This window comes from Phocoena sinus, chromosome 20 (assembly GCF_008692025.1).
Source record: "Phocoena sinus isolate mPhoSin1 chromosome 20, mPhoSin1.pri, whole genome shotgun sequence".
Classification (NCBI taxonomy): domain Eukaryota; kingdom Metazoa; phylum Chordata; class Mammalia; order Artiodactyla; family Phocoenidae; genus Phocoena; species Phocoena sinus.
The window spans coordinates 5,616,901-5,637,376 of NC_045782.1; the positions used below are offsets into that span (position 1 = coordinate 5,616,901).

General features: G+C 42.2%; 1 protein-coding gene across 1 annotated transcript in view; it reads right to left on the bottom strand.

The window, feature by feature from the left end:
- The window catches only part of DNAH9 (dynein axonemal heavy chain 9), a 304,275-nt gene that overhangs the window by 147,630 nt on the left and 136,169 nt on the right, over window positions 1-20,476 (bottom strand). Inside the window, exons 32-36 of the mRNA XM_032616402.1 lie at window positions 15,935-16,145; window positions 11,235-11,362; window positions 9,523-9,631; window positions 8,644-8,791; window positions 4,252-4,426 (exon numbers count right to left, since the gene is read on the bottom strand). Coding sequence (XP_032472293.1) covers window positions 4,252-4,426; window positions 8,644-8,791; window positions 9,523-9,631; window positions 11,235-11,362; window positions 15,935-16,145 — 771 coding nt within the window. The remainder of the gene's footprint in view (window positions 1-4,251; window positions 4,427-8,643; window positions 8,792-9,522; window positions 9,632-11,234; window positions 11,363-15,934; window positions 16,146-20,476) is intronic.

Genomic DNA, 20,476 nt, shown 5'->3' on the forward strand with positions numbered 1-20,476 from the left:
CTTGAGCATGTACATGTGCCCCTGCTTGACCAGGTGGCTGGGTCGCCCTGGCATTATGCATCTCAGAGCACTGGCAGGTGGAGGGTGAGGGAGGGAGGTGTAAGAACACAGAGGAGAGTAGGAGCCTATGGCCCCAAGATGGGCAAGTACAGCCAAGATCTCCTGAAGAGACAGATCCACCCCGGTCCCCCTAGACTCCCAAGGCTCTGAGCAACGTCCAGGACAGCAGTCATGGATGGAAGGAATAAAATGGTGGCTGTTGACACGTGGGCGCACAGGATGGTGCGGTGAGAAGAGCCTCAGCTGGGGAGTCGTGCACATAACCACTGACAAATCACATCTTTCCATGCCTCAGTTTTCTCATCTGATTCTAGGAAAGGGTATTTCTAAATTTCTTTCAAGAGCTAAAATTCTAAAAATCTAGGAGAAGCAGAGACAAAGGTATACACGTCTTTCTGACGGAAGGAATAGGTAGCACTATATATGCATACATGTTAGATCATGAGCCCCTAAGGATAGGGCTGTGCACCCGTGTACTCAAGCTAGTGAGTCCAAACTGAAACACAACACACAAAAAAACATCCCAAGCATACCTGCTGCTACTGGCAACTCTCTAGGGGAGCAAACCCACTCTTTGAGCACACAGACCTAGGAAAAATCCTAAAAAGGGAAGAGGTCCAGATTGGGCATTTTAGGAAATGTTCCTGGGGAGGAGGACAGACCACGGAGCTGGGCGCATGGCAATGAATCTGGACTTGGAAGAAATGGCACTCATTTCGCTGTCTATTAGGTAAATAGGATTGAATTCTTTTGCCTTAAAAAGAGAATGGAAATAGGCCTTAATGACAGATTTGTTTGCTGTTCTTATTCTGATCTGAATTCAGATTAAGAGGACACTATCTTCTCAATATTTGTTCTCTGCAATCAGAAGCCTTAGGAAAAAAAATCTCCATTTTTGACTCATGGATAAAATTCTTTTTTTTTCCTCTGTGTAATTCTTTATTAAAAATACTGCTGTGCACATGGAAACTGAAAGCAGGACTAAAGCTGAATAACCCAGACTGGGATCATGACATTAGAATTTAACATTCTGGTGCTTTTGGGGGAAGTTGTTGACATCCAAATCACAGAACCAAGGTCAAAGCAAAATACAAAGGTACCCTAAAAAATATTTACAATGAAGTAAATATACTAACAGAATTTAAAATAGGTACAAAAAATTAAAACGACCAGCATTACGTGACTTCAAGGGTTGTCCTTTCTGTGCTTTTATCGGTCATAACAGGAAGGTGTGGGAAGTTTATACCCTTAATTTGAGTACTCTCAGATATTAAAATCTTCCTATGAATTAAAAAGACTAACTTTTAGATAAGCTCTTAAATGGAATTACACTATGGAAAAGAGTGCTTCCCTCCCCAAAACACCACGGCAGAACTAAGAGTGCTATTGAAAACTAAATGAAAAAACAAAGCTTAACATATATGTATTACCTGACACCAATTGTTTTCTGGCTGACAATATTTACTTATGAAAACATATTAGCTGTCTACCTTTGGATAAAATTCTTGAAGACCTTTAACTTCCTAATGAAAACCATCTTTTAAGTTTATATGGAGAATCCAAGACAAAGACCATCTCTAGAAAGAAGGAGGTTGGGTGCACCTTCTTTCCTCACTCCCAGTTCCACCTTGAGCTACCCCGTCAGTTTCTCAACCAAGCCATTAGCTGGGCTACACCAACACTGTCTGGCTTCCTGCAATCTGGTGCTTGACCTCACCGTCTACTGTACTTGGACACTGGAAAGACAAGGTCACCTCTGCTGAGTCATCCCATGGACTTTTCTCAGTTTGACTCTTTGAGTGACTCGTCAGCAATGACCTCAATGAAGAGGCCCCTTCTGAACCCCATCTCCTTAAGGTTGTGACAATTCTCTGGTCCCTTTCCTGCACTAAGTCTGTACTGGCACACAGTGTGGTACAACGTAGCAGAGTTTGGAACACAATATCACCTCATTTGGTCTTCACAATGCTCTAAGTCATCCTGGCTACTGAAAATTACTCCTAGTTTATGTATGAAAACACAAAAGCTCAAAGGTTGCACCTCTGGCAGCAAATGGCAGAATTGGGAGTTGAACCCAGGTTCTCAGTTGCCCAATCTGGTGCTCTCTTGAGAGATCATTTACTTCTGAGAGATAATTCCCTGGGATTGCTGCAAAGTATTTAGCCAGGATCCACCCCTCCCTTTTTTATTAGAACTTCTACCCAAGTATGGGCTGTATTTTGTATTATATTCTGCTTCGCTTTAATAACAGCTTTTTAAACATAAGCACCATTGGTGTTCCTGATGCAAATATTTTGGCCAACTTCATACTTTTTGATTTACAGCACTATTTTGTGTTGGGCTTGAATGCAGGCTGTGTGGGGGGCTTGGACAGTCCCTGCTGCTAAAAGCTTTCTCCCGTGTTCTCTCCTCACGTGCCAGCACAGCCGCCAACAGCTCCATGTGCTCCAGAGCCCGCGGCGCCTGGAGGGACACTTTCTCCCGGGCTTTTAAAAAGAATTGAGTGGATTTAAATTTTTCTACACGGAGATAGAAAAATTGACCACGAGTCTTTATCCTGATACCCCACTGCCTGCTCAGCACCAGCGTGAGAGAGAAGCCCAGCGGTGGTTGCTGTCTGACATTTCAGCAGGTGAAAGGTCAGGGACTGCACTTGAGGGAAAGCCACAACCTCTGCGTTCCGGATCTCTGCGCATTCATCGAGACTCTCGTCCATCCTGGTGGATGCATTGGCTCCTTGCCTCAAAGCGGGAATGTGGAGCTGGGAAAGCAGTCCATGGAGAAGCTCCAAGGGCCGCAGAACAGACTGCATGAAATTCTCAGCTGTCAAACTCCCAGTCCAGGCAACCTCCTGCCCTTGGAGCATCCCCCTTCCCCGCCAGCGTCTAGCTCTGGAGAGGAAGATGGAGAAAGGCACACCTCCAGGGGCTTCTGAGAGCTGCTTTCTGAATTGTGAGCACCAAGAACATGTAGGGGGTAATGGGAGGTAGGATGAATGTTATAATTAGAGCCCGTGAAAACACAGAATAAACTGATTGTTAATTCTAAGTTAATTGTTAATTCTTCCAGCTCACCTTCATTTTGGATTCTTAGAACATGGTTTGCCCTGGGAGGCTGAAATTTTTACCATTTTATTTGGAAAAGCCCATAATCAACCCAGACCAGAAAGAGTAAATGATAACTCTCCAACACTTGAAGCTTCGTTTAATCCCCTGTTGTGAGAAAGGCACCAGATATTTGCTATGAAACTGAATATCTGTGGTAGGAGAACCTTAATAATAAACACTATTCTAAGAGCTTTACACGTGGGCAATTAGAACAGTATCCCTTCATTTAATGCTTACAAACATCCTAGGAACTGGGTACCACTATCATCACTCTCATCTCCTTTGCACACACGGGGAGAGTAAGGCGGAGAGAGGTTAAATTACTTGTCCAGGGTCCCCAGCTAATAAGTGGCAGAGTTAGAATTCAAGTCCAGAGTCCATGTTCTCAGCCTCTATATGACACTGCCTGATAGCTAGTCAGTTCTAAAAGACTGGTCTGCCTAACCTCAAATATGTTGTTTCTAGGTAAAGTACCTTTTATTTGGAGGAAACTAAGTAAAGAAAAGGTTGGGAATACACAAGCCTTAGAGAATAGGATGCCAAGACACCCCCAAACAGCATGAAGCTACAGCAGCCAACACCATGAGATGAATACGACTTTGGTTTCCTATCCCCAGATGTCAATTAGCCCTTGGTCTAACCTTCTATGGACAGCTCTGCGTTTCAGGGGTATGAAGATGTGATGGTTGCTACAGAGTGGTACATGCCTGTTCTGGAAAGTTCTTAAGAAGCCTAAAGGGATTCCCCCTACTCAAGCTTCTACAGCACAGCATCACTCCACCTACAAAACACACATCACCTTGCAAAATAAGGTACTTATACCTCCAGTTTTTCAAACTCAATCAGCAACTGTCCAAGAAATTAGGGATACATTCACTAACTCAAAAAACAACAGCTCAAAACATAGCCCAATCTCACGTGTCTCACTACCTGAAGCCCTCCTAAGGGGACTTGACGCCTTTAGCAGAACAAGGGAGAGATAACTAAGTAGTTTGATGCTTCTGTGTTAATTCTGACTTTAGCTGTTCTGTCTTCCAAATCTTTGCTGGTTAGCGTGGGTGTTAGCCTCAGCACACCCTCTTACCTGATCTTGGACTATTGCTCCGCCAAAAGCCCAGATGGCAGCAAACACAAAATAAAGCTCGTAGGTTTCCTTGGGGCAGTCTGCAGGGATGTCCTCATCGGTCAGCAGACACTCGAGAAGGTGGCACAGCATCTGAACCATGCTCTGCTCTGGGATTGGAATTATCTTCTTAAATCTGCAGAGAGAGACACAGCTATGCTCTAAAACACTGGATTTTTCCATCCTAGAGGCATTGTTGGACAGCTGTGGAACCCTGTTGGTGTCTGTGGACTCACGATTTGACAAGTTCATGCAGTTTTGCAGCAGCAAAAACTTTGGTATTATAGAGGCCCATGGTGCTACTTAAGCCTTTGTTTTCATCAGCTGTTTGGGGGTCTGCTCCCTTTGCAAAGAAGGAAGGGACCGGAGCCCTCCTGAGATGATCCCTTTTCTCATCTTCCTTTCCTCTGATGCCCTCCCCCCGCTTCCCTTCTCTGAACATTGAGGACGCCCCCCTGCCGCGACCCCCGCTCCAGTCCTTGAGGAATGTAGGAAGCTGCAACTAAACAAGTAAATATCTCACAGTGCCACTGTTTCAATTGGCAAAAATCACCTACAGAGCCAAGGTGGGTGCAATTCTGAGGCTGTTCCTCCACTCCTCCAGCTCAGAGGAGTGCCCTCAATTCAAACACATTGAAAATGTTTTCTCTGGGGCTAGAGTCTTGTCTGGGGGAGGCAGAGTGGGCCAGGACAGAGGTGATTTACATGACTAAGTTCTCTCTTTCATAAATATAGCTCTGTGACTATGTCTTGACCTGAACTTGTACTTTCCATCTTGGTTTAGAGGTCTTGGCTGAAAGGCAGGTATCCAGAGATACACAAAGGTGCACCTACACCCAAGGGAGCAGGAACACACAGACAGACACACACACGCACACGGCACTCTCATCCCACCAGGCGTACACATGGAGTGCACCATGGACCCACATACTCAACCCCTCCTGCCCTCATCATCACCTCCCGGGGAGGATGAGCTCACAGGCCACACAGAGGCAGGCTCCACTGTTATAAGATGAACAGCACCATCAACAGCCATCTTAGAAGTCACGTGCCAGCACTGGGCCTCGGAGTTGCATGGCGTCCCATCCTCTTCAGTGTTCTGTGTTGTGCTGGTTCTGAGTCTGGCTGCAGTCCTTACCACAATGCTGTGAAGTGGTCTACGAGTCTAGGCATTACGTCCATGAGTAACGAAGACACCGAGTGCTTGGGAGGCTTTCCTTCATTTCTTCAACGCATATTTGTAACAGAATGTCAGAATGGAACTGCCCCAGGCTCAGTTTTGGATGAGGTGCTGACACAATACAGGCCAACTACTCTTCCAATTCCAAACTGAGATTCCAGACAACCTGGCCTCTGGTGCTCTCAAGGATTTATAGCCATGGTCCCAAACCTTTTTGGCACCAGGGACTGGTTTTATGGAAGACAATTTTTCCCCAGATGGGAGCAGGGGATGGCTCAGGCAGTAATGCGGGTGATGGGGAGAGATGGGGAGCGCAGATGAAGCTTCGCTGGCTTATCTGCCACTCACCTCCTGCTGTGCGGCCCAGTTCCTAATAGGCTGCGGACCGGTAGCGGTCTGTGGCCTGGGGGTTGGGGACTCCTAGTTTATAGGATCAAAGTGGTAGATGCTGAAGGGGCTAGAAATGAGCACACAGGACTTTGGGGAGGGCTCTGGGTGTGCAGCAAGTGTCCCTCCTACAGGGAAGGCAGGTGCTCATCCTGAACAGAGACCCTCAGAAAGGGGCTCCCCTAGGACCCAGGCTTGGAAATCCCTGGGGAGACCTTCTAACCTTGCAGTGCAGGGTCAGAGGGTGCTCGCTGGGGCACTAACCCTGGGGTCCAGGTATGGCCGTGAGCGTGTGGGCTTGTTTAGATACTGGTGAAGGGGTCCAACCTGGAGGGTTTGTGTGAGGAGCTGTACTCGACTAGCTGATAGAGAGGCATTTACTTGCTTCAAGGGAAGGCATATTGGGGATCTCCAGGGATGGGAGGGGTCCAAGCGACCCACAAAGCCTTCCAAAGAGTCATTTCCAAACCTGCCACAGCTGGGGTAAATGAGGTCACACCAGGTCCATCATTAAGGCCTTTCCTGCCCAACATTCTCTTCCCTGTGTCCCGCCCCTTCAACCTTGAGGGGTGAGAAGCTACAGCTGGTAAGGGGGCAACTGGTAGAATAAGGACAGAAGTGAAGAACACTGTCCTTTCTCACTGTAGGTGGAGGGCTATGTGGGCAGTGGGAGAGTTTGTATGTTTTTTCAATTTTCACTGCCTCTTTTTAAATTTTTCGCACGTGCATGTGCACGTGTATGTGTGTGAGATTGTGTGAATAGAAGTGATGAGATGCATTTTTATTACTGAAGAAGGACCAGTAAAATCAGCAATGTTGACCTAGATTTCATCCAGGGGCAGAAGGAGAACATAAAATGTTTTTGAAGGAACAGTGGGAGACAAAATAAAGTTATAATCACCCCTTACGAGCCCTGCTTGTTCAATATAAAAATTACTGTGTGTTGGCATTGCTTTGTCGTGACAGGGCCACAGAAAGCTGGCATTACAATACGGTGATGAATAAAATAGAAGTAGGACTTTGCAGTGAGTATCTTGTCACTACCAGCTGAGGCACTGAGTGAGCACCATGGGACCTTGGCTCCCACATCTGCAGGATGGTCGGCCCTCATAAGGATATTGTGAGAATTACACGAAGGAAACCCAGACTGGGCACCCTCAACCACAGCTATGGGTTTTTCCTTATTAACCACGGGGCTCAGAGACTGGTGGCGGGGGGATGTTTCTCTGGATGGACTTAATACAGTCTTTAAAGTTTGTTTCAGAGGCTGTGCTTGCACACAAGCACACACGTGTACAGACAGACAGACAGACACACACACACACACACACACACACACACACACACACGAGTTTGGTATCTCTTGTTCTAAATGCCCAGAGTGGGAAATGGCCTAATTTTTAGTTAAGGATAAATTGTACAAGTGTCTCAGCAAACCTTAAAGAATAGGGGATGCTATTTTCCTAAAACCTCCCCCTTTGTTGCCACTTTAACTCTTTGCAGCCCTTGTCTATCTGAGACACTAACCATGACTGCCTACTTCCAGACTCTTGCTGCCACGGCTGCTTTATCTCATTAGATCCCAGGGCCACAGAGCTCACAAGCCACAAGCGGTTAAAGGCTTTTTAAAGGCTTTATGAAAACCCTGAAGTTTGGAAAAATAATTATTAACCTTGAAGTATAAAACTTACAAAATCAAAACTAATAAATGTTTAATATCTGAAAACATATCACTATGTCAACTATTCAACTGTGACTCAGTTTTTACTTACATAAAATTCGTTCTTAACATGGTGGATTTTGATGGGGGAGGGCGGGGCACATGAAGAAAGAGTGCCTCGGGTCATTTTGCCCTGGGAGCTCTCCCTTCATCTCTGCTCCACACTTGCAAGCATCTGCCATCCTGTGTTTCTCAGGCCAATGAATAAGGAGTTGGGAATCATTTTAAGTGATAGACTTTATTTCCAGGAAACATCAACCTGACTCTGTTTGTTGAACATTCAGGAACTGAGGATCTCTGAGTCACGTTGCCTTCACAGCACCAGCTTCTGATGGTGCAACTGGGCTGAGGCTGAGTATCTGATTCGTTGAATGATGCGTCAAATGGCAAAGAAAGAGAATGTAAAACAAAAGCAGGTTCCAAACACTGGAACCCTTCTCTGCAGACACGTATAATATTCTTGCTATAATAAGTATCCTTTTGGTTAAGAGCAATTACTACTTTGTTTATGTGGTAAGTGGTCAGGGCTTGTTGCTTTTACTTTTGCAAACCCATTGGAGGAAGAGTGAAATCTTAGGGCCCAGAGGGGCAGGACTGGTCAAATGATGCATTATACCCAATCCTGTATCACCTAGGCCATGGACGCCCACAGCCAGGAACAGGAAGTGGGCCCCTTGTGTTGCTGACAGGTGTCATCCTCACCTCTGGGCCTGTTGATCTGGCCTGTATCACGTATAGGAGGGCCAGCTCCGTGCCCTGCGAAGCAGAGGGTCTCAGGATTGCTGTCCCTGCTACCAAAACCCGCGGCCTCCTCCAGACACACCCTTGCAGCCCTCCAAAAGGTCCTTTACATCTCTCTCCTCTTCACTCACCTCGCTTCCTGCCTGAACTGACAACAGGCATCCCATCGCCGTCCTAACGTGTGTTCCCCTCTGCCATCTGCCACACCCGGGGTGGAATGCCTAGGGACATCTGACTTTGGGGACAGGACAGAACATCAGCGGGACATCAGGTAAGAGCCAACAGGCTCTTTATTGCTTGTTACCTTCCTCACCTCTTGGCCTACCTGGTTCTGAGTGTGTCTAAGCAGGCTGGAAGATACTTGTCAAACAGAAGGGTTAGGTTGGCTCTCTCAGTCTGGGTCTCCCTCTTGTCGATCCAGCTGCTCACAGGAGGGTTCCACCCCAGGTCTGCAGGGTTGATGTACAGGATCCCTGGGAGCATAGAGGATACAGCTTAGTGACATTTCCATAGATCTCAGGATATTCTTCATCCCAGAGAGTTATTTTCTCTGTTTAGAAAATGTACTGAAGGCTGGGCTTGAAAAGAACAGAGATCTGGTCGAGGTCTGAGAGGGCAAATGGGTTTGCTATTGGGATCAACTCTGACTGACTGATAATAGCTGATGGAAAGCAGTGTTGAGAAGGATCCTGAGGCCAAGTCTAGGCTCCGGAGGAAAGCAGGCTGTGATTGATCAGCAATACTTGTCATGGTGAGGAAGGGTGCAGATCACATGGTGGCCCCTAAAAGGATGGAACCGTGTCCCACCCAGGAAAGTTGACGTATAAAGTTATTATTTTCCACCAGGATGTGGTGAGAAATTGCAATGCTCAATCATCTTCATTAGCCTTCATGGAGGTTAGAACTGGCCTGAAAGGAGTCTAATTTGAGGCACTTATGTGCAGAGGACTGTTGTTCAGCTCAGGGGCCAATCCCTTCCCATTACCGTAACATTTCTGAATTGAGACGCTCACATGGTCCTGGCTGTAGAGCACTGGCTCACCTTCATGGGTGTGGATTAGGGCTGAGAATCAGGCCAGGGTTTTGGATGATCAATGTCTGGCTCCCGTTTGGAGCTTCCTTCAGAGTCAGCAATGTCATATGTATCACTAGAGGCACACATTTTCAACTGAGCAGTTGTGGTTTTTCCTTTCGTGGGCCATACCTGCTCTGGAGACAGTGGCTGGCGTGGCCATGCACAGGTGGCTGATCTCAAAGAGGAGCCTCATTGTGGGATTCAGAGGGATCCTCTCGTTGCTCGCCAGGGTCAGCACCTGGACACAGGAGGATGGACACGGCAGGTGGGGAGGAGTTAGGTCACATGGCCAGCTAGGGGGAGTTAGGCTATTATTCCTGATAGGAATTAGGATGATTATTTTCTTCTTTGTGATTATAAGTATTTTCTAAATTTTCTGCAACAATCCTCTCTCCTTCTGTAGCCCCTTTACCTCCATCCCTGTTGTGTGTATTGAATCAGGAAAAAAGCTATCTAAAAAGTTTAAGTGGATGTCAATGATTTGAATGAACTAGACCATAATGAAAAAGTAGGATAATTAAAGGAAAAGAACTCAGGTTTCATACAACTCCTGTTTCTTTTGGAAGAGCACACACTTATTGTAATGATTCTGTAAACGTTGAAACCATCGTAAAACGTCTAGCCTAGATGTGCTTTACGAACAAGTTTAGAAACAGTTCCCAGCTTAACAGCCACTTTATTGGCATTCAGTTTTCATTGTTTATAAAAAATAAAACATATTCTCCATGGATAAAGATTGGTCACCATTGAGGATGCATGACAGGCTCAGAATGTTTCTGATCTCAGTTTCCTTATTTATAAACAAAGAAGAAAAATGTTTTAAAGATTTGAATAAATGATTTCAGATTCTTTTCAGCTCTAAATATTGAATTAACCTGCACGCAGAAGATTCTGAAGGAAATTACAACAATACTAAAAACATGTGAGTGATGGCAGTGCCACTGAACGAAGTGAAAGTTGCTCTATGGGATGAATCAGTTCTAAGACGTCTACTGAAGATACCGGTGAGTGAAATCAGGATCTTGAAGAGTTATCTGCTATCTGCACTCCATGTTCACTGGAGCATTATTTACAATAGCCAAGATGTAGAAACAACCTAAGTGTCTGTTGATGGAGGAATGGATAAAGAAAATGTGATATACACACACACACACACACACACACACACACACAGTGGAGTATTATTCAGCCATAAAAAGAAGGAAATCCTTCTCCAGGTTCATCCATGACAACATGGATGGACTTGGAGAGTGTTATGGTATGTGAAATGTCAGACAGAGAAAGACAAATGCTATATGATCTCCTTATATATGGAATCTTAAAAAAATAAACTCATAGAAACAGAGGGTAGGTTGGTGGTTTCCAGGGATGGGGGTGTGGGGCGGGCAGAGGAAATGCGTGAAGGTGGTCAAAGGGTACAAACTTCCAGTTACAAGATGACTAACGTCATGTACAGCATGGTGACTAGAGTTAATAACACTGTATTGTGTACTTGAAAGTTGCTAAGAGTAGATCTTAGAAGTTCTCACCACACACACACACACACACACACGTAATTATGTGAGGTAATGGAGGTATTAACTAACCTTGTGGTAATCATTTTGCAATATATATTTCAAATCATCACGTTGTACACCTTACACTTACAGTGTTACATATCAATTATATATTGACAATGTTATATGTCAGTTATATCTCAATAAAGCAGGAAAAAATAAAGACAGCAGTAATGATTCCTTGCTCGGGGCCAGTCCTGTGTGGAATCAAGGTTTCCAGATGTGCCTAGGGACTGGTTTCATTGATGATTAGGGATGACGTGGGGTCCCCTTCCCCCTTGGTACCTTGTTATCATCCATGACAGTGTTCAGAGACTCGATCCACATTGGATCTATGTCACCATCAAGTAGAATCCACTTGGGCCCATCGTGGGTGATGTTGGAAAGCTCCCGCATGACGGAAGAGAACAATCCTAAGAGGAACCATGGATATCTTAATTTCCAGGTCACCATCAAGCTTCTTCCTCTTAAAACAGCCTTTTCCTATCAGCTACAACACTCAGAAGGAGGTGTACATAGGCAGGTCAGAAGTGGCTTTGTAACTTACGCTATTAAGAATCTGACCACTCCCAAGGTTCCACTCTCTCTGTGCTCTGGCCCAGCTTTTTTAAGAACAGCAGCAACAGCAAAACAAGAAGGAAACCTGATGGTACTACTTTTTAACTGACAAGGGACCCAGTGAACCATTTCAACAGGCAACTATTACGTGATGGAATTACATAAAACCTTCTTAGGTAAGGTTTTCATCCTTTGGAACTGCGGCCTGGGAAAATCCTGCCAAACGCAGGCTTTGAGAGAAGGCCCTATGTGATTCTAGTTGGCGTTACATGAAATTTATCTCTTAATTTGGATAGAATTGATTTTTTATAATACTAAGCTTTCCCAATCAATAATATGGTATGTCTTTTCTTTTATTCAAATATTGTTTTATGTTCCTTAATAAATTTTTACAGCATTTTCAATGTATCTCTTTGGCTAAATGTATCCCTAAACATTTCAGTTCTTATTGTTATTGTGAATGGAATTCTTTTTCCTGACTTTCAGTTTTAGTTGACAACTGCTAGTATAGAAAAAAGCTTTCAAATTTTGTGTATTTTATTTTATACTTAGTTACCTTTAATACATATGCTTATTAATTCTAGTGATTTTTCAATACTGTCTCTAGAGTTTTATAGGTATAAAGTGGTATAATCACCAAAATAATAATTATCTCCTTTCCTCCAATTTATAAGATGTATTCCATTTTCCTGTCTTACTGCATTTTCCAGAATCCCACCAAGCAAATCTGAATAATAATGTTGGTAATAGGTCTCCTTGGCTTATTTCTGGTTTTAATGGAATTGGCTTTATTTTCTCATCATTCAGAATGCTCTTTTTTTCCTTTTGGCTTTAGGTAAAGAGTGTTAATTGTACTTAAGAGATTTCCTTCTATTCCTATTTTACTTAGAATTTTTAAAATTAGGAATGGCTACTGAGTTTTTAGCACCTAGTTATTGATCAAATTCTTTTATCCTTTAATTTGTCAATGCTTTATGTTGCTACTTTAAAAGTAATTGACTTATCCTGACATTCCTAGAACAGATGCTACTTGGTCAGAATGTATTATTCTTTTGAGATCCTGATAGATTTTAGTTACTGATATTTTATTGAGAATTTCTAAATCTGTATTAATAAGTGAAATTGGGCTATTGTTTTTGATTCTGCACAAAGGTTGATTATTTTGGCTTCATAAAATGAATTAAGAGGTGTCCTTTGATGATTTTGGAATTATCTTTCTTTTATTCAGCTATTATTTTAAAATTTTCCTTTTCATTACTTTTTCTACTTCTTATTGAGTAAATTTTTTAATTCTTTTTTTTCAATAAGTTTTTATCAGAGTATAGTTGCTTTACAATGCTGTGTTAGTTCTTATTGAGTAAATTTTGTTAAAATTATATTTTGCTAGTGGATCATCTATTTCTTCTAGTTTTTCGAATATGTATCATCTAATTGTGTCTCTTTCATTTTAATCTTGTCTATATCTACTGTTACATCTTCTTTCTAATTCCTAATCTTACATACTTTTACTCTCTCCCCCATTAATCATGCTCACAATGGACTTACTGGTCTTTACAAAGAACCAGTATTTATATTTATTTATCCTTCCTATATTTTTTTGTTCCTTCCCACTAATTTCAGCTTTTATCTCTATTGGTTTCTTCCCAGTTTTCTTCAGGTTTAGTTTATTACTCTTTGAATAATTTCTTAGGATGGATACTGATTTCCTTTATTTCTAGCCTACCTTCTGTAATTATTTAGAGTTGAGTTTTTTCTTATTGGCTTTAGATGTGTCCCAGAGGTTTCTGTATGAAGTATTCTTCTTTATATTGCTTCCAAGAGGGGTTGCAATTTAATTTTCCCTTTAATCCAGGGCTTACTGTTTCTTGATTGCAAATAGTAAAATTATTTTTGGTCATTTTCTTGCTATTTGTTTCTAATTCTATTGTATTAGTATCAAGCAATGTGGTGTGAAAATTGATACTTTTGAATTCATTACAATTTCTTCTGTGCCCAACTAAACTTTAATTTTTTGGAAATGTTCCATGAGCCTACCAAGAAAGGAATATTTTCTATTTACAAGATGCAAAGTTCTATATCAGTGTGTTACACTGAGTTTGATGGATGTATTTCCTAATTCTTCTATGTCTATACTTATTTTTCTGTCTACTGAATCTTTCTAATTTTGAAAAAGGTGTATTAATATAATCCACTATATGTCTACTTTTATCAAGTTCTCTTAAAATGTTTTAAAAAGTTATATTTGGGCTTCCCTGGTGGCGCAGTGGTTGAGAGTCCACCTGCCGATGCAGGGGACATGGGTTCGTGCCCCGGTCCGGCAAGATCCCACATGCCGCGGAGCGGCTGGGCCCGTGAGCCATGGCCGCTGAGCCTGCACGTCCGGAGCCTGTGCTCCACAACGGGAGAGGCCACAACAGTGAGAGGCCCGCGTACCGCAAAAAAAAAAAAAAAAAGTTATATTCCACTTACTTGAAAGTTCTCATTTAGTGATACAGATTTATGATTATTATAAATCTTTTTCGATTTCTCCATATTTAATGTGTATATTTAATAAAACGCTAATTAAAATTCCAACACTGTTTAAAATTTGAATTATATTATGTGAGCTTAAATTTAATATGGAATAAGAAGTGCCTAAGACTAGCCGAGAAATTACAGAAAAATATTGAGGAGGGATTTACTTCATCAGACATGAAAATGATATAAAATGATTATAACCTAGATAGAATGACATTAGTATAGGATTAGATAAACAGGTGAGTGGAACAAAACAGAAAACCCAGAATCAGATGTCAATACAATTGGCCCTCTGTATCTGCGAGTTTCGCATCCGTGGATTCAACCAGCCATGGATCGAAAATATTCAGAAAAAAACAATTTTAGAAAGTTCCAAAAAACAAAACTTGAATTTGCCACACACTAGCAACTGTTTATATAGCATTTACACTGTACTTACAACTATTTATACAACATTTACATTGTGCTAGGTGTTATTAGTAATCTAGAGATGATTTAAAGTATATGGGAGGATGTGCATAGGATAATGCAAATACAATGCCATTTTATATGAGGTCTTGAGCAGCCATGGATTTTGGTATCCATAGGAGTTCCTGGAACCAATCCCTCATGGATACCAAGGGACAACTGCATATATGACAAGTTGGAATTTAAATTAAGAGGGAAAGGACAATTTACTTAATAAATGGTGCTGTCACAATCAATTATCCAACTGGAAGGAAATAAAGTTGATTCTCTACCTTACCTCATACTAAGCCCCAAAATAAATTCTAGATGAATAAAAAATGTTAATGTGAAAAGAACCTTTTAGACCAAATTTATGATACTATATAGCTTAAAGTTAGAAAAAGTTATAAACCAAATAGTGGTTTATAAGTTATAAACCAAATAACTTCTTAAAAAGTGCATGGTAAACATGTCACGAAGTGTCTGTAGACAAATGGCAGACAGCGAAAAACCATTAGTGGTGAATATAACAGATACAGGGTTAATGTCTTTGGTATATAAAAAAGTTCTTACAAATTGATAAGAAAATAATAAGGAGGAATAAAATTACAAAAAAGCCAATTACTAAGACCAATAAGAAGGAAAGTATATTAAGCCTCATTAATAGTGAAATAAAAATTAGAGAGGCTGCTCATTAAATCCCACTGTTCTAGGCCTCTGATGGAAGGTCCTAAATTAGAGGAATCCAGGCAGTTTGACCCTGACTGGGACGACTACTAACATTGGGGTGTTAGGATGGAGCTGAGATTTCCTCATTCCAGAAGCCACATTTGTTTTAGAAAGAGGTCCTATCAGCTCATAGAGAGTTTTCTCCATTTTCTCTTCTGCTCTCTCCCAGTGACAGGAGACACTTTCCAACATCTACCAGTGATTTTTAATTCTTTGAAGGTGAGGCTGAGGTCAGCACCAAGTGAGCATGGGTTTTCTGTGGAAGGGACTGTGGTTCTAGGATCCTTCTGAGATGAGTTTTCTGTAGCACCTTCCCTATCACTCCTGGGGTGGTGCTGATAGGGAGGTACCCTCTGAGGGATGATAGACTGAACTGCTCCTTTCAGAATGAGTGGTGGGCTTCCCTATCCTACCCACGTCTTAGACCCTCTGCCAGGCAACGTAGAGACTCCATGACTTGCGATCCAGAACCACGAAACTGTATCTGAGAATGCCTGCCTTACTTTATCCTCTTTAAGGTGCCCTCTCTCAAGAGGCAGCTGAAGAGTCCCCAAGGAAAGAGGCTATCCCAAGGGCTGAGGTTCCCCTCCAAGCCCAAATCGGTTTCATTTCTTTGATTCTTACCACCTTCTTTTCTAACCCGATACAGATCAGCCCAATGTCCCCTCCTCTGCATTCACCCTACTGCATTCTCTTCTGCCTAAGGGGCTGATTTAGTCATATCCCACTCTCACCATCCTTCCATTCTCGTGTGGCCGGATTGATGACGCCAAAGAGTTCATCGCTGGTGACTGCTTTGGGGTTGAGGTCAGTCCAGACGGGGCGGCGTTTCATGATCTGGTAGGTCTTGTGCAAGGACCTCAGCACCTGCGACTTTCCAGTTCCCGCGCTGCCCACCACGAACACGGAGTGCCGCACAGCCAGAAGCTCCTCCAGCTGGACCACCTGGGAGACATGGAATTCAGCCAGAGTGACCAGCCTGTCACTCACCCACGTCCCAACTACTCTTCTGTGAGCCAGACTGGTGTCTGAAGTGAGACCTGAGGTCAACACAGGAAGGGTTACTCCCCCCAAGATGTGATGGGGTCGTAAATGTAGGGGCAACATGATTCATTTACTCACTTATTCATCATTCCATCCTATAATTATTAGTCACAACAAAGTGCTAGGGAGTGTGCCTGGTGAGGGAGATTCAGAGATGACTCTCCGCCCTCCATCATCTCACAGTCTGATGGAGAAGCAAGTCATGTTGACAAATTATTATCATGTAAGGTGATAATTGCTATAGCTGATGTATTTATTAAGAGCTATCTGAGAAGACTGGAAGAACAATTGATTTTGTACAGATAAATGGAACATGAAAGGCTTCACAGAGAAGGGGCATTTGAACTGGGGCTTCAGGTATGAGTAGGAGTTTGCCAAGAAGATGAACAGGAAGGATATTCCAGGCAGAGGAAACAGCACAAACAAAGGCTTGTGGTGTGACAGAGCATGACACGGTTGGCCAGATAGTTTGATGAGGCTGGAGTCAAGGAGCTCCTTGAGGACAATGATACAATTGACGGTATCATCACTCTTGTTCTAGTTTGCCTCCAGGCTCACCTTTCTACACTGTTGTACACTTACTGGAATGAAAATCTGATCAAGTCACTGCCATCACGTTGTCCCTTCAGTGGTTCTCCATAGTTTTAGTGATGAAATCCCAAATCCCTACACTGGTTTACAAGGCCCTTTTGCAGCTTGGCCCAAAACAGCTTCCAGTGTTTTATCTCTCATCCCTCAGCACACACATACCAGGTAGACAATTTCTTGGAGCTCTTTAATGATTCTCTTTCCTGTGCCTGGGCCTTTAACACACCGTGCCTTCTGTTCAGAAGTGATCCCGTCTCCTGCCTTCTTCTGGCCAGCCCCTACACACCCTGCAGCCTGGGGTAGGTGTCCCATACCTACATCCTGAATCCTAGCACTTACCAATATTGCAATGGTTACTTTTCTGTCTGCCTATTAGATTATCAGCTACTCGAAGGCAGGCAGGACAGGACTTTTATAGATATTTCTCTATTTTCAGTGTCTAGCAGAGAATCTGGCAGAGACCAAGTGCTGAAGAAGCATTTGCTGGAAGTGTGAAGGATGGGGACTTCCCTGGTGACACAGTGGTTAAGAATCTGCCTGCCAATGCAGGGGACACAGGTTCGAGCCCTGGTCCAGGAAGATCCCACATGCCACGGAACAACTAAGCCCATGTGCCACAACTACTGAGCCTGCACTCTAGAGCCCGAGAGCCACAATTACTGAGCCCGCGTGCCTAGAGCCCACGCTCCACAAGAGAAGCCACTGCAATGAGAAGCCTGTGCACCACAACGAAGAGTAGCCCCTGCTCGCTGCAACTAGAGAAGGCCCAGCACAGCAATGAAGACCCAACGCAGCCAAAACCAAGCAAACAGACAAACAAACAAATAAATAAATAATTTTTTTTTTTAATGTGAAGGATGGCTGGAAAGGTTGGATGACCCCTATCAGGAAAGGTCTTGCATGTCATGAGCTAAAACATTTGAACTTTATTGTAGATCAGGTTTCCTCATACTTTATACTATAAATCCTTAATAGCTGAGGAAAGTGAACTGAAGAGGAAATGTGCTAAAATGTTGACAGAACATTTCTGTGGGACAACAGAAAGTTTTTTTCCCAAACATTTTATTTATTCTACATTAAAAAAATTACACTACTATATATAAAACAGATAACCAACAAGGATCTACTGTATAGCACAGGGAACTAAACTCAGTATTTTATAACCACTTATAAGGGAAAAGAATCTGAGAAAGTATATATATATATTCAGATATATGTATCTGAATCACTTGCTGTACACCTGAAACTAACATGACATTGTAAATCAACTATACTTCAATAAAATAAAAAAAAGTAAAGCAAATTAATTAGTTTAAAATGACTCCTATATTTTAAAAAATTTAATTGATAGGAGTGTTAAAAAGAATTCTAGAATTGTACAACAAGGGAATTAGGAGAATGGTACCACTTATATGAAGAGAGTAATATAAAGGTAGCTGATAAATGGCTCTTTGGGGAAAAAGACAGTTAGCTTCCATTGTGGAAGGATAATTTATTGGGATCCTGAGTTTTGCTTTCCATAGCATCAATATCTTTTTCTCCTCCATCCCAAGCTATTGCTGTTCCTCTGATTCAAACCCCAAAATCACCCAAAAGAGATTCTCAATCCTGGCTCTTGTTTTCAGCTTTCAGGGACTCAGTGCAGGATCTTCCCAGATAAAACTGAGGGAAGTGATCAGGAAGGGTCTCTGAGAAGCTGACATCTAAGCTAACATATGAATGAAAAAGAGTCAGCCATGCGAAGACCAGTGGTAGAGCATTCCAGGTAGAGTGACAGTGAGTGCAAAAGTCTTAAGTTCAGCAGCAAGCTTGGAGGGCTCAGAGAACAGAAAAATAAAAAATTAAAAAAGGAAGAGGGAGCAGTATAAGATGAGGTAAGAGAGGTAAGCAGGGGGCAGATATGCAGAAATTGATACTTGGAATTTTATTCTGAGTACAACAGAAAGCATTTGGAAGATTTTAAGCATGAAACTGACCTGAGGGTATTGCATTAAAATGGAGGAGGGCGGGGTGGGGTGGGGTGGGGGGCAGAGAACCGGAGAGGTGGTGGCAGTGGATGGTGTTCTGGCTACTGAATGGAGACTGTATTATAAACCTAGGTTGTTTGGTTTTTTTTTCCGTGAACTACTACTGACTGATTCCCTGATATCAGAAAGACTTAAAATTGCTTTCTAGTTCCATCAACTTCTTTTTGTTCAACGGCTGTATTGAGACATAATTCACATACCATAAAATTCACCTTTTTCCAGGGGCTTTTAGCATAGTCACAGGATTACACAACCATCACCACTATCCAATTTTAGAACATTTTCATCAACCCAAAAGGAAAAACCAGACCCATCAGTAGTCACTCCCCATCCCTACCCCTAATTCATCCCTGTGTAGCCCCTGATACACATTCTGCCTCTATAAATTTGACTATTCTGGGCATTTCAGAAAATGAAATGACCTCTTTCACTTACAATGTTTTCAAGGCTCATCTATGCTGTAGCATGTACCAGTACTTCATTCCTCCTTACAGCTGAATGAAATTCCATTACATAGGTATACCACATTTTGTCCATTTATCAACTGATGAGTGGGTTACTTCTACTTTGACTGTGATTAATCCATCAACTTTTGACAGTATCTTTTGTAAGGTAAATATATATGTATCTCTATCCTTCCTTTTACCTTTTCTTCTCGTTTCCATCTCCTATCTTCTGCCAGACACATTATACTCTTACATTGCCATGTTTGATAATATTTACATTCTGTTTCATACTTAGATTTAGACCTTCTCTATTTTCCATGATTCTAAGAGTTGAAGACAAACAGCGGCTTAGATTTTTACAATTGTAGATATTTTTCACTACAGAAGGAAGCAGTTGCCTGGAATACATCACGTTCTCTGTGGGCCTCATGTCGACTTGACAGAGGATGTTCTGAACATCAATTCAAGGTCAAATAGGTACTCTTTTCTTACACTCTATATATTGATCAATATCAGGTTCACACTTACTTTAAAAAAATCCTTTTTCTATTAGTGTTTTTAATTTTTTTTCTTTGTTAAGACAGACATATGCCTTAGTTCTCATAACTGAGAATTTCAATAAAACACATGAGACATTTCATCTTGTTTATCTATTCTTCCTTTGAATATATCTACTTTTCAGTAGAGACCTTTTCCTTAGAGACCATGGACTTCCTGACTCGATTTGGATTGATTGCTTTCTAGGTCTGCTAACAGCTATAATTTAAGGACTTCCTTTATTTGATTCTGAAATTTTTGAATCCCATGATATTTTTCTTGTTTTTCATCCTGGTTTTGCTATAGTATGTCCTCAAGTAACTTAATCAAATAGGATGCATACATAGTAAAATTTGTAACTCTTTGAAAATATCCTGAATGATAATTTGGTACGTAATTAGTTTTGAGATCATTTCCCCTCAGAGCTTTGAGGGAATGGTTTCCTTGTCCTCTACTACCTGATATTGCTGATGAGAGGTTCTGATGTCATCCTGAATTTCATTCCTTCCTGGGTCACCTGTACCACCTTCTCAATCCGTCACCCTGCCAGGAAACTTTTATCTTTTTCTGGTGACCCTTGACTTCTGAAATTCCATTATGACGCCTCTTGGTATAAGTCCATTGAAATCTACTC